The 14,641-nt window shown below is 46.0% G+C and overlaps 1 protein-coding gene across 3 annotated transcripts in view; it reads right to left on the bottom strand.

The window, feature by feature from the left end:
* The window catches only part of CYP26B1 (cytochrome P450 family 26 subfamily B member 1), a 121,565-nt gene extending 108,334 nt beyond the window's left edge, over nucleotides 1-13,231 (bottom strand). For 2 of the 3 annotated variants that reach the window (XR_012656010.1, XM_075066682.1), the window contains exon 1: nucleotides 2,252-2,929. Coding sequence is in view for 1 of the 3 variants with exons in the window: in XM_075066682.1 (XP_074922783.1) it covers nucleotides 2,252-2,455 (204 nt within the window). In the remaining 2 variants the exon portion in view is untranslated. Of the gene's footprint in view, nucleotides 1-2,251; nucleotides 2,930-13,187 lie in introns of those variants that run through there. The other variant, XM_032787096.1, reaches the window with a different exon arrangement.
* Between the last annotated feature and the right edge of the window lie 1,410 nt (nucleotides 13,232-14,641).

The raw sequence follows: 14,641 nt of genomic DNA, 5'->3' as shown, positions 1-14,641 counted from the left end.
TGTTTCATGCTATTCTTCTCTGTCTGCGAGGGTGAATTAATGACCAAGTCTTCCAATGAGGGCGGATTGATCCCATAAAGAACAATTCATTCAGGAAACCAAAACAACTGACTGCCTCCTTTTAGTTTCATAACATACCAAAGCTTTAAAACTTTTCATGAAATCTGAATGACTTTTAAGGGTGTAATTGTCTTGGGCTAAGTCAGTCTGCATATTCTGGAGTTTTAATAACTTTCCCACATGCGCGGAGGTTCTTTTAGCATAGAAAAGGGGCACAAAGAGCCCCCCCCCCCCGGAAAAAAACCCCAGAAACCTTGTGAGAAACTTTCTATATACAATCGCTTGGAAGAAAAAGTTCCAATCTGCGCTTAACCATTGTAGCTACACAAACTGAAGTGATGTGTGTGGGTGGGGGTGTGTGTTTATTTTAAAACAAAAGGGCGGTTGTGAATTTTCGATGTTTCAGGTGACCCTGTTTCTTGATCTGCGTAAATATAATTAAAGTGCTTTTTGTGGCGTTAATAAAGAGTTATTTGTACAGCATTTCCACTGCAGCACAAAGGACACCTTTATGTGGTAGGAGTTTCGAGTGGAGTCCAATTTATACAACATTTTGTATTTTTAGCCCTGGACTCTGTTTGGATGGAGCCTGTGGAAAGGGAGAACCCTTTTCTGGTCCCCCTGTAAAAATCTGATAAATTTCTTTAAAAAATAAAGCACTATTGAGAGCGTGCTGTTAACTCTTTAGCTGCTGCCAGGAGCGCTCCTCTTTTTTACAAGCCGGCTGGGGTGAAAAGAGAGGCTCTGTGGCTGGGTGTTTCCAGAGTTTGTTTTGATTCTGTAACTTGTTATGGCTAGAAATGTTGGGGTCCGAGGGGGAAGGAGAGGTGCTACCGGCATGCACGCACACCAGCCCGATGTTAGCATCGAAATGTGCGAGGGAAGGAATCCGCTCAGAAACCAAGACCGTGTAAACCGGTGTAGCCGCCTCTTCCCAAATCAACCAATGAAATCTGACCTTTGCTCGTTAGAGCATCCTTAAAATAATACATTTGCTAATGCCACGCGGGTTCCCTCCTAAACCAGGCGAAATCTATTTAACCAGAGTGGTGAATGAAAGCGACAGATTTGTGCAGCGAACAGCCTGGATATTGAATGTAGATGGTCTGGACACTTCAAAGCGCTCGTTATTGACAACAGATTGTACTGTGTTTTCACGGGGGATTGGGGATTGTTCCTTAATAACCAGCCACGCTTCATCAGCACCGCTAAAAGTGAGTTCTCGGACTAGCACACACCGTCACCCAGTGGTGACTTTACCCAGGTCTTTCGGTCTGGGGGTGATCAAATTCCACAAAACGCTGTTCAGCCTTTAACAAGGCTAATCCCGGGTTAATCTAACGATTACCTACAAATGCTTCCCACTCCAGTGGATCTGAGTTACACTGTTTATACATCTAATCTAATCTATGGCAACAACTGCAGATCAGAATCACTTCCCTTCTATCGCTCCTGAATCGACAGTCACCGATTTTTAAACAAGCAACCCTGCTGCCAGGGGTCGGGATTCGCTCCAGTGTGTACTCTGACTTTCAGAAATGAGCTGATTTTACCTGGCTGACTAACGTAACTCTGTCCTAGCCTTAAAGGGGCAATGCACCCACTTGGATCATTTTCACTCCCAGGCCGGCTAAGAGGTACACAGCGGGGCAGAACCATGGTGACCCCAGTCCCTGGCGATGATGAGACCCACAGAATTACAGTAGTGAAAACAGGCATCTTTCTGAAGTCTTAAAAGTTCACAGTTCACCCAGCCATCTGCTTGGGCAAAAGGGATAATTTGTAAAGGAGACTCACTGTTTTTTTAGTGGCCAATAAAACACAATTTCAACGGTCCAGATTTTTTGCCTCCTCGAGCAGTAAATGGTCTCGATTCTTAAATGCACGCTGCTGTTGAAATGAATGCAATTCCTGTATGAGATCTGCCTCAGAGCGACGTGCCCAGACAACACTCAGAGGCTCAGAGCAATCCGCTTGCCATGGACATAAAATGTTGCAAATCGACAGGCTTCTATTCAACTCCTCATTCTGCTTTGAAAATGACCCCCCACACACATACACACACACACCCTTACAGAATAAAAGTGCCTCTGAAATCTTCCCCGTGCTCCTGCGAGAATGCATGATGCAATCCCACTGGTGCAAACTAACTGTCCCAGACCACCTTAAATGAAGGAAGGGGAATCCTTACCTGTAGCAGCCAGTGGAACGTTTCTCCGATTAAGGGGAATCCCATAGACCCTTTAGGGATCGGTAACTTGCAGCTTTTGTCCCGAGTGGCTGCCCAGCGCAGCTGCCACAGCTGTTGGGACACTGCCAAGAGCAGTGTCAATGATACCAGGCATGCAGCAAGGGTAGCCAGCGCAGAAACCAGATCAAAACTTTCGAAAAGCATATTTGGAAGGAGAAGGAGGAGGGAGGGGAGGAACAACCCAAATCCTCTGAAATGCACCGCGCACAGGCACAAAAAGGCAAATAAAAAGTCACCCACTGTAGCACTTCATAGAAGGTGAGCTCAGAGCAGGGAAGGGGGAGGAGATCAGAATTTGGGGGGTGGGGTAGGGAGGTGTCTGGTTCTCTTCCCCCCCAACCAGCAGCAAAATAAGATTCCCCTCTCTGAAAACTTTTAAAGTAAACTTTTACAGAGCACACAGCCAAAAAGAAAAAAAAAAAACCCACAAATTCTGTGTGCAATCAAATTTTTTTTAAAAAGGAAGAAGAAAAAACCCCTATGCAAATACTATAGATCTCTTTGCTGCCAATGCAAGCCAGAAAAATATAGCATCTATCTATATCGTGAAATAATTCAGCAAAGATCTGGAGAGATGGAGCAGGAATTAAATATATATATATGTATATATATATATAAATAGAGAGAGAGAGAGTTATATAGCTATATATAGGCCTGGTTATTGTAAGCCCTAGAGTTTTCTCCACTGCATTGCTATGAAGAGGGAGGTTTGGTTGTTAAATCCTCTCTCAATGTGAGTAAAAAAGAAACTCAATGTGTGTGTTTATATAGAGGCAGGGAGGCTGAGTAATGGGCAAGCAGCCAGCTGCTGGCTTCTCCCCCCCCCCCCCCCCTTCTTCACTTCAGAGGACTTTTTGGAGGCGGGGTGAATGTCTAGGCAGACCGGGCGCTGGAGCGTGCGAGGTTTGGCTTCAGTCCCAGAAAAGAGACAGCCAGGGAGGGTTGTAGAAGGATCAAACTGAGTTTTTCATTTTCCTGTCTGCCGCGATCCACACCTACAACAAGGAGATAAACAAACATGCGCTCAGCCATGTGGGGGCATCTTTCCCAGCCCTGGGCTTTTGCAGCAGCTTTACACCTGGAAAGGGGCGAGGGGGGTGACTGGGGCATCACCCCTGTTTGCAGCCGCTTGTGTTTCTCGCTTCACTGATTTTATTTTTGAATGAGATCTTTCTTTCCACGGTGTCTCGTTGACACACCCCCTGCCGCAGCAGGAGACGATCCCAGGAGCTCTGCAACTGATTTCCACCGGTGCCGCTGGAGATCAGCCCCACAAAGACTTTAAAATTACTCGACAAAATAATCTCAGGGTCCGATCTGGCTTTCTTATTCTGCATGAGCCGCCCGTGCGCTTTCCCTGGGGCTGGAGGAAAGGTGTGTTTGAAGAGACACCATTGCATTTTATAGAGAACTGAAGTTTTGCCATCCCAGTTCGAGGGAGGCTGGCAAACTTTCTTTCTCTCCTTTGATTCCTCCTAAATCTAATAGTTATTGCTATCGAGAGTCTCCCGGCCCCACCCCTCACCACACCCAAAGATTGCTACCCACACGCCAGGGAAAGGTAGTGTCAGGGCTGGGCAGTGACAGGCAGATTGGCAAAGAATGTGCTTCAGATTACAGGAAAAACAAAAGTTTATTGACTCTCCCCCCTTCCCCAGCGGGTTTGAATCTGGTGGGACACAGAAACCAGAGCTGGGTGTCGCTCTCTCTCCCTCTGTCTCAGATTGTCTTGTTTTCTGTGAGCCAATGGCCCCAGAGAAAAGGGTGTGTGTGTCGGAGCGCCTGAAGGACTGGCTCGTTTTCTGCCCTCCATGCACGTCTAGCCCGGAGCACTGGATGCGAGAGGCGCTCCGCTCTCTCCCCCTCCCTGTTCCTGCGCTTTTCAGAGCTGAAGCGAAGTCTCTCGGCTCCCACAGCCTGGAGCATCGCGGTTCACTCTTTGCCCTGTAACCCCACCTGGTGGACACTTTGGATACTACACCGCTCCGAACAGCAGGTGAAGGCAGAAAAAGAAAAGCGCATCTTTGCATGCTGCGTTCAAAAGGGGGTTCGTCTGAATGCGAACGGACATAGGAAACCAGGCGATCTCTTTTTCCCTCCTCTTTCCCTCCTGTCCACTTTTCATTTCTATCTGTTCCTGGTGCCTGTTCAGCCACTGCTAAAGTATCTCTCGTTTTAAAAAATGTATCATAATCTACGCAAACAGCTGGAGAATTGTATTCCCGGGTTCCAAAGGATCAGATGCCTCTACGGTAGGTTGTTGGAGGTAACATTAGACTGTCCCTCAATCTAACCTAGCAGGTCTTTGCAGGACCTACTGTCCAAATTTAGGGGTCAGCACTAGAAACAGAACCCTGTCTCCCAGTTAAGTACACCTCTCCCTTGCTGGGCACTGCAGGATAGAGGCTGCAGTTTAAACAACTACCCTCTCAGAAGCTCTTTGGGCCAGGATGTGTCTTTACTGCCCCCTCCCTCAAAAGGGGAAGGGGTTTTCGCTTGCAGAAAGGAGACCGAGGCCATCCCATATTAAATTTCCTGCTAAATAATTCTCTCCTCCAGCTGCTGGGGACCCTTTCTGCAGTCAAAGGGGTGCTGGGAACTGCTAAACTGCTCTCAGCAAGGCAGGTTCCCAGAGCAGCAGCAGCAGCAGCCCATGCCCTCCTGGAGGGCTGCTTCCCAAGCAGCAGGTTCCCAGGCCTCTTTACCTTCAGCAGGAAACAATGCTAGAGAGTCTGCTGTAAGGAGCAGTCCTGGGTTGGGTGGAGGTGGGAGGAACTGGATGTCCTAGTGGTTGTTGAGCTGTGTCTAATGTCCATCTGCCTTTCTGTGCAAGTTCCTTTGTCAAACAGTGGCTCAGCAGGGAGTTGGGTGATCTCCAGGCCCTATGACTAGGGTCAATGGGGACCTGGTGCCCCGTTTTTCACACAGGCACCCATGTCTCCCCTGCATTCCCACCCCTTTGGAGAACAACATGGGAGACTAGTGGGAGCACCGGGCATCCACTGAACTCAGCCATGTGCGATGGTTCTGCTTCTCTGGGCCTAGCCTTTCCCCACCTTCCTTCCTGTGCAGTTGCTGCAGAAGCATCTTCCAGATAAGCCAGCTAGTGCATCTCCCAACATGTGGAGTGATCCATCCCCCCCACCCCCCAGACCTTTACTACACAGGGTTGCTGCGGGGCAGTATGGCCAGGAGGGCTACCAGTTAAAGCAGAGAACCAGTGACTTGCTTCTAGCCTTGATTCCATCAATCAGCTGCTGAGTGACCCTGGGCAAGTAACGCAAACACTGTGCCTCAGTTTCCCCAAACATGGCAATAATACCACCAGCCTTTCAGAGGTGCCTGGTGTCCCTCCCACTTTCCAAGCAAAAGCAGGAGGGGCAGGGAGGGTGGAAAGGTGGGAGCAACTGCTTCCTGGCTTCCTTGTGAACAGAATGCTGGGCATCATTAAGAAAGGGACAGATAATAAGATGGAAAATATCATATTGCCTCTATATAAATCCATGGTATGCCCACACCTTGAATACTGCATGCAGATGTGGTCGCCTCATCTCAAAAAATGATATATTGGACTTCAAAAAGGTTCAGAAAAGGGCAACAAAAATGATTAGGGGTATGGAACGGCTTCTGTATGAGGAGAGATTAATAGGACTGGGACTTTTCAGCTTGGAAAAGAGACGACTAAGTGGGGGGATATGATAGAGGTCTATAAAGTCATGACTGGTGTGGAGAAAGTAAATAAGGAATTGTTATTTGCTCCTTCTCATGATACAAGAACTAGGGGTCACTAACTGAAATTAATAGGCAGCAGGTTTAAAACAAACAGAAGGAAGTATTTTTTCACACAACACACAGTCAACCTGTGGAACTCCTTGCCAGAGGATGTTGTGAAGGCCAACACTATAACGGGGTTCAAAAAAGAACTAGATAAATTCCTGGAGGATAGGTCCATCAATGGCTATTAGGCAGGATGGGCAGGAATGGTGGCCCTAGCCTCTGTTTGCCAGAGACTGGGAATGAGCAACAGGGGATGGATCACTTGATAATTACCTGTTCTGTTCATTCCCTCCGGGGCACCTGGCATTGGCCACTGTTGGAAGACAGGAGACTGGGCTAGATGGACCTTTGCTCTCACCCAGTATGGCTGTTCTTATGTTCTTGGTGCCTGGTTGAAGTCCCTCCCTCCAGCACAGTGGGTCGAGCTGCCTCTCTCCATGATGTGCTCTTCTCAGACCCTGATGGATTTCCAATAGAAAATCACTGTGAGAGTCAATGCGTCTGCCAAGCAGCTTTCATTCTCCCTTCACATCTTCAGTGCCTTCGAGGAGGGAGGGTGGGCAGAGGCAGTGCCACCGGGAGCAAAGGGGAGACCTGGAGCACCCACCTCGCCACACAGCTGCCCTTGGGATCTGTGGGGTGGAGGGAATGACATCTGGTACTCGGAGCTCAGCACTAGGAGTCACAACTCCTCGGTTCTGTTGTCCAACAGTCCCACCTTTGGCTTGCTGTGTAACCGTGACCACTCTCTGTGACTCAGTTTCCCTGTCCCCAAGCTGGCCTTCTGCCCAGGGGAGAATTTCACCCATAGTGACCTGAGTTATCTAGGGTACATACAAGCACCTCCAACTCCACAGGCTCAACACTCCTCCCACGGGTCGGAGGCTACTGAAGGTGGTTTTTCTACAGTACAGAACTTGAAGCAATGCACACAGTGAGACTGTAGCTCTCTGGGGCAGGGGCTGCCTGTTTGTCCTGCATTTCTCCACTGAGGCCTTTGCCCGTGACTACAGCTGGGAGGCACTACTGCAACACACGTAATAAAATAACAGTGGGAAGAAAAGCCAGTAGCAGCCAGCTCTCTGGCCCAGGGGATGGCTTCTCTATTCTAAGGCTCAGGTTTGAGAGTCCTAGACACCTTGGCTTCAAATCCTCATGGGGAAGTTCTCTGGCCTGCGTCATTCGGGAGGTCAGACTAGATGATCACAATGGTTTCTTTCTGGCCTTGGAATCTATGAAAGGATCAAGTTAGTCCATCACCCCTTCTTACGTACGTAATTGGAATACCTTGCAATTTACTGTGTTTGGGTCTTTGGGATGAAGCCTGAGGTTGTCTCTGCTTAGGGTGAAGCATTAAGAATCCCATACAAGCTTGTCCCAATGTCTTTCGCCAGCATTTTCCCTCCCCTTTCCTGCTTTGGTGGAACAGGCTGGCAAGTGGTCACCCTTTGCCCCAGAGATGGCTGCATTTCAGTGGTGTGGGAAGCATCTTGGGATCCTTCAGGATGGGAAGGAAGTAGGACTGCAGACAACTATAAAATATTGGGAAGTGGGGTACGTCTGGTGGTAAATTAGCATAAAATAGCTTTACCATTCATTTGTCTGACCACAATAGCTTAAATGCCCAATGGACAAGATCTTGTTACATCCCCCATCTTCCACCCTGGACAAAGTTCCTCAATACTAAATCTCAACCAGTTCAGAATTCATGCCCCCACCACTCCTTTCCATGGCCCAGACCACATCTCCCCATCCACCACCTCGTCCTGTTCCCTGTCTCCCTGCATGTTCCCCATTACCAGCACCCTGCCTCCCCTCCCTGTTCATCATCACATAGGCACCAACAGCACTTGTTTCCCTGGCAAAGCAACATTAGGAAAGTATTTTAATGTCAATGTAATTGGCTTTTAATACAGTTTAGCAGTTGGGAGCAAGGGGAATCCAACACCAGGTGATCAGCCGGCTTTCCTGAGCCCCTGGCAAATGCTCCACTGAGCACAGCGATAGAACCGCTGGAGTATACTTAAAGTTTCAATCTATCAGCCTCGGTCAGTTAGCAAGTAAGGGGAAGTGAGGCATCCCCAGAGCAGCTGAGATGGATATTTTAGTTACACCTGTCCTGGCTCAGACTGCAGGAAAATGGGGATAGGACCTTGACACAGACCCCACACCACCCCCATAAAAAGAAAAAATAATAATTAAACTCCCCTAGCACCTGATTGTTAATATTTCTAAGTTTCCTGGAGCAGCCATGTCAATGTCATGTGTGCTGCATTCAGAGGATTCACATGCAGCCGTGTTTGCACCTGTCATCATTCATGAATTCGGGAGCAGTCCCACATCGACATTACAGACTTCCTGTCAGATGAGGGGCCTTTCCCCCAAACCCAGAGAAAATATACAGGCAAGACAGGCTAACCCCCACTAGTAGTGTCTTGTAATTAGAGCTGGGGGTTTTTCTACCCTGCAAAAAATTTCAAGTTTTTGATTTTTTCTCCCTATTCTGAACTGGGACACAAAACATTTTTTTTTTTTCACAAACCAAAATTCTAACAAATTTGCTTGGAGGAAATAGCAATATTTTGTTATTGTTAGTTTAAAAGATTGTTTCCATTTCAATCTTTTTTATGTAAAAATAAAATACATTATATTAATTAAACACAAAAGGAAACAAAGTTAATTCGAAGCAGAAAACTGAAACTTTTCAGTCCCTGAATCTTGAAAGCCAATGTTTCAACATTTTTTTTTTTATATTTTCCCATTTATTTGAAACAAAATTTTGGTTAAATCAAAGGGATTTCACGAAAAAAGAAGTCAGTTTCGTTGAAACAGCATTTTCCAATGCAAAACTGTAGCAATGGAATTTTGTTAACACGCTCTACTTGTAATGCCAATCTCCACTGACCAGGCAGATTGCAGGCAAAGCACTTTACAAGCTTTCCTTAAATAAGCCTTACAAACCCACTGGGTGGTAAATAAATATCCTCCTCCCCATTAAAACTTTCATGAAAATTTGCTGTTGGTTTTTTTTGGCAAAATGTTAGTGAAAAAATTAGTCAGAATGTCCCAATTTGGAATTTTTTGGTCAGAACTAGAGCTGGTCAAACAAAAGATGAACATTTCTGTCAAAAATCCCAACCTGTTTTTTTCACCAAAAATACAAATTTCAGGCATTTTTTGACCAGCTCTAATCCCCGCTTTATGGAGGAGGATCTGACACAGGACAGGCAAGTGTCCTGCTCCGGATCATGCAGCAAGTCACTAGAAGAGCCAGAAACAGAACCCAAAAATTCATAGAATCATAGACTATCAGGGTTGAAAGGGACCTCAGGTGGTCATGTAGTCCAACCCCCTGCTCAAAGCAGGACCAATCCCCAGACAGATTTTTGCCCCAGATCCCTAAATGACCCCCTCAAGGATTGAACTCACAACCCTGGGTTTAGCAGGTCAATGCTCAAACCACAGAGTACTGATTCCTAGGGCCCTGCTCTAACCAGTAGACCCCACTCTCTGCCACTTCCTGAAAATTCTTTTTGTGGTTGTGCGAAACCAAAACACCTTTCCTAAGATGACCCAGAAACAGAGTGCTGGAGTGAAATAGCTGACCAGGAACAGCTCTGCATTTCGGTTTGGTAGTAACAGTGCATGCGACTAACTCCCAGTGCAATCGTACATTGGTGGCTGTAAAGGACACTGACAGTGAATTATTAATATTTGCATTACAGCAGCACCTAATCCATTTGAGACCAGGGCTCTCTTAGGCTAGGTACTGTATGTACAGCCCTTACAACTTGCACTCTAAATAGACTGAACAGGCAAAGGCAGAGATGGGAAACTGAGGCACAAGGAGGTGGAGGCAACTTGCCCATGGTCACCGGGCAGATCAGTGTCAGAGGCAGGAATAGACCCCAGGTCTCCTGAGTGCTAGGACAGTGAACTGCCCACTGCTGCCTCTCACTCAGTCCCTATTTTTGCCTCTTCAAATGCTGGCCTCGATGTGGAAAGCAATGGCACATATAGGCCATGCAGCAGAATGGCTCCACATGGGAGCAGGCAACTGGGCTCTGCCTGGGAACAGAGAAAGCCCATGCTGAAATATAATGTTGGCTCTTAAGCTCCATGGACAGGAAGGAAAACGACAGGGGCACGGCTGGAGCCGTTCGTCATTATTCATCCTCTGCATGGATGTGCCTTAACCCCACCATGACTATGTGCTGCGTCTCGCCCCCCTGCAGTTCAGTGACCACGTGAGGGGCTGGATTGTGCTTTTGACTTTCATGGCGGTGCGTAGGGGCGTAAGGGGAGGCGCCCACAGGGCTCACTGAAAAGGCAGAGCATGACTGCAGCCTTGCCTTCTTCCCAACAGCAACACACCCACACCAGGGGAGAGCTAAGGAGTGCTCAGGGTGTCAGACGTCTGTCCCGAAATAATCCCTGTGCAGAAAAAGCAGTTCCCTCTGCCTGACAAATCAGAGCATCCTTGCGTTTCCCCTTCCCTCGCCCATAGGGGCAAGCCTGTCCCCTGCTGGTATTACCCTGCTAACTGTTCCTCCTTCAGGGGCCTCCTGAGTATTAGAAGCTCTCAAGCAGAAGCACTATCCCTGTTGCCCATGCGTCACTCCCCATGCCCCCCCCCTCCACACATGCCCTTTGTATCTGTCTACCCACAGCCCATCCCAATCTGAAGCCCCTGGAGCAACCCCCCACTGCAGTGGTGACCTGGCTGCTGAGTTAATCATTCCTGGGCTCCGTTCCCTCCAGCCAGAAAGTTTGGGGTTAACACAGAGGACCATACCAGGCTTCCCGCCCATAGGAAAATCCTTCAGGCTGGGAGGTGACTCTGATGTTCCCCTAAGGGGATCCCCAACAGATTATTCCACCAGGAAGGGTGGGGGTGTCACTCCCTGAGAAGGGGATTTGGAGCCAGCACCTGTAGATGTCAGGGATATATTGGAAGCCAGCCCCAACTGCTTCCCTGCCGATCGCCCCACTGCCGTGACAGCACAGCTCCATTGCTGTTAGCATGGCTGTGCTGAACTGTATTGTCCAGCCACATTCACTGGTCCCTGGGTTAAGGGCAAAGTGTGTGCGACCCCGGCTTGCTTCTCTCACCTTGCCCGACACATGGAACCTCAACCCCCCCAAAAATCTGGGAATGGGGGTGGGTAGAAGCTGTGGTGGGGAAAGGGTGCCCCTTCTACACAGATAGAGTGAGAAGCACTCATAGATCCATGGGGACGATGCTGTCCCGTGTAACACACCCTACCACCTGGCTTGCTTTTGGACTAATCTTAAGGATTGTAGGAAATGCCATGGCAGCTCAGATCAAGGGTCCATCTGTCTCTGACAACCACCAGTGCCAGATGCTTCAGAGGAAGATGCAAAAAACCCTCACGTATTGAGCAACTGTGGAATAACCTGCTCACAGAGAAAGTTTCTTCCTGACCCCTATCAGTTAGTGATTGCCCTGAAGCACGGGAGTTTATATCCCCTTCCAAGCTTTTATTTAAAACAATTCTGTTAAATGTAAGTAGATGTTCTCATTGTAGCTGCACAAATGTCCAGTTCTTTTCTGAATTCCTGCTAATCTCAGCTTGGAGAGAATGGCAGAGTCCCACAGGTTAATTATGCATTATGTAAAAATCAATCTACATACATATATATATTTCTTAATTTTAAATTTGCTGCAGCCTTTCATTTTATGCATGCCCCCTCATTCATGTATTATGTAAGGATAAACAGGAGCACCTGATTTACTTTTCTCAACACATCGTTCCCCTATATACATTTTGTGTTCCCTCTTTTAACTACACAAACTCTCCTGCTACACTTTTACATGCCTGGCTATGAACATTAAGCAGGCAAAACTGAATCCACTCCATGCTAACATATATATATTTTTAGCACATACCATGAAATAGTCTTGAAGGGCACTTATACATTTCTAGGTACTGTTTACTTTTGAAATATAGCATTTGCTTCTGAAATTATTTTGTATTTTTTCAAGCATTTGTTGCCCTTCTGGCTCCTGACATCTTTTTAACATACTGATCTGTTTCTATTAATATTTTAGCCACCATAGTAAAAAAAAATAAAAATAATAAAAATAAATAAATAAGGCCTGCTATGGATTGGAAATACACAACTGCTATTTTTGATTCTGGTATGACCATTACAGAAGCGGTCTTCTTATACGTCATATCTAACTACACACAAAAGCATAATATTTGTATTTGATCTAAAGTCAATTTTCAGCAAAAATCTGAAACCTTTGGATATATATTTCTCTCTGCTCTACTTTGTTCAAAATAGATTTCATTTTGCTTCTCTTTTTTATTTAGATTATTTGTTTTATTTGTTCTAGGCTTTAGTTTTCTTTCCTTTAACCATAAGGGGTTTATATTTTTATCGCATATTTCACATGAGTGGATTTCAAAGCACTTTACACACCTAACTGTCTGTGTAAAATTAAACAAATAAATGTGGATACTTTAATGGAAACCCCACATCCAGCACAGCCAGACAAACAGAATCTATTAAAGATCTGATTTAATTTAAATAAAATCTCCAATTTCTCTGTAATTTAAGTATCATTCTTGCTGAGTTATTAATTGAAAAAACATGACCCTGCAATTTAATTTCCAGCTGGCTTTCTGGTCACTTTTTTTTTTTTTTTTTTTTTTTTACACCAAAACAATTCTAAAGTGGATGGGCTAGATTCTCAGCTAGCGTACATTGTTGTAACTCTGCTGACTTCAGTGAAGTTACTCCAGCTGGAGATGTTCCTTATAGATCCATTTTTGCCAACTGGGAATCTGGCCCTGCTGTTATTAACAATCAGACAACTTACAGCTTGCAGTGCAATTTACAAGTTGCTGGGTAGCTCACCCTAATATGAAAAACGTTGACTGAAGCAATTCAGAAAAAGAGAAGGATAAGAATGTTTAGAGAGCAACTGGCTCAAATTCCCCAGATCTGGAAACAACAGTCATTTGATGCCAGCCCCAGCTAGCAATATTTTCTACATTCTATAGGCTGGGATCTCAAATAGGCAAAACATTTCAGAGTTCAAACAAACAAACAAAAATTTGTAACTTACCAAATACTTAGAGTCCAACTCGACTTGAACAATTTACTGCTCCCCCGCCCCCCTGACCCAAATCTACCTCCTACGGATTGTTCCCCCCTTGAAAGAAGCCAAGAGCATTTTATAGAATAAAAGCTGGTGTGGTATCCGCCCACAGCATGATGTCTGAAAATGAGTATTCACAAGCATTTAAGAGCTGTGGCAAGGTAGGGCCCACCCCCCCCACACACACACCCTGCTGCCCCTCACATGAGTGTGCACATTTCAGATCGCAGATTAAACTTTTTTTTTCCCCGCTTGTTGTTCTTTTTCTCTCCCTTGCAACCCCCACCATGAAAACATTTTTTTTAAATGTTCAATTGAGATTCTCAAATATCCTCCCCCTCCCTCGCCACACCCCTTCTCCCTGCAGTAACAGTTTTTGAAAAGACTCGGAAACCAGTATGTTTCTGCAAAGAGTTTATCAAATTACATTTGGTGACAAAGAGCTAAAGTGCATTTTCTTGAAGGCTTGACAATTGGGGATCCATCAAGGAAATGAAAAGAATGACAGAAAACCAAGGGCTTTTGTCAAATGTTGAAACAGCCGCGTGAAAGGCAAGGATTTGGGGCCCTTTGGATGGGTTCGCTTGATTTTTGTTTTGGTGGCATTTGGTTTTATTTCGTTTTAATGTCTCTCCTGCAAGTTATAGTTCTAACCCTGGGGAAGAAGGCAAAATTGGGGGGCTTAAAATTCATGAGCTCTTCTTGTTTTTAACAAGATGTCAGTGTTCAAAAGGCTGGGGCGGGGGTAGGGGGAAGCCCTTTAGAAATGTGAAGCTTCAGAGATAATGACTGATCGCTTTAAGATTGCATGGGAACAGGTGATATTTTTCCCCTCCTTTCCTTCATTCCTTTTCTCCTCATCTGTCTTTTGTTTAATAGGATACTAACAAGAGAAAGGAGCCAGATCATTTTGATCTTCTTTTTGTGTGTGTGTTCTCTTGAGAAAAATGCAGCATGGTAGAATTCCAACCTTTTTTAGAAACTGTGGCGAAAGAGCTACAAAAACCACCCCAAAAAAGGGCAAGGTGTCTCACTTCTTTTCTTACTACGGCGGAACCTGCCCCGAGTGACCAGCTACAATCGGTGGCTTTGCAGAATTAGGCTTTAAACTGAGCTTGAAGAAAATTGTATTGGGAGCCTTGCATTGGGATCGGGGTGACTAATGGAGATTCAGCTGACAGATTCTCATTTCCACTAAGGCCCCTTTACGTAAATGTGTAAGATATGTTATAATATCATTTACATTCACTTTAAGGCCTCTCTACACTGCCAAAGAGGTATAAAGGGGCCTTAGAGTAAATGGGAACCAGATCCTCAGATCCTACTCCCTTTACAGACTTCTGCAAAGCAGGATCCAGGTACTTAGTACAGATTTCATCAATACTTCCCTGGTGCTAATAGAGCGTAAGGTTAGAGGGCTA

The sequence above is a fragment of the Chelonoidis abingdonii genome, chromosome 5, assembly GCF_003597395.2.
Source record: "Chelonoidis abingdonii isolate Lonesome George chromosome 5, CheloAbing_2.0, whole genome shotgun sequence".
Taxonomy (NCBI): Eukaryota; Metazoa; Chordata; order Testudines; family Testudinidae; genus Chelonoidis; species Chelonoidis abingdonii.
Note: the sequence above shows the minus strand (reverse complement) of the source record. Positions and strands in the feature narration are given on the sequence as shown.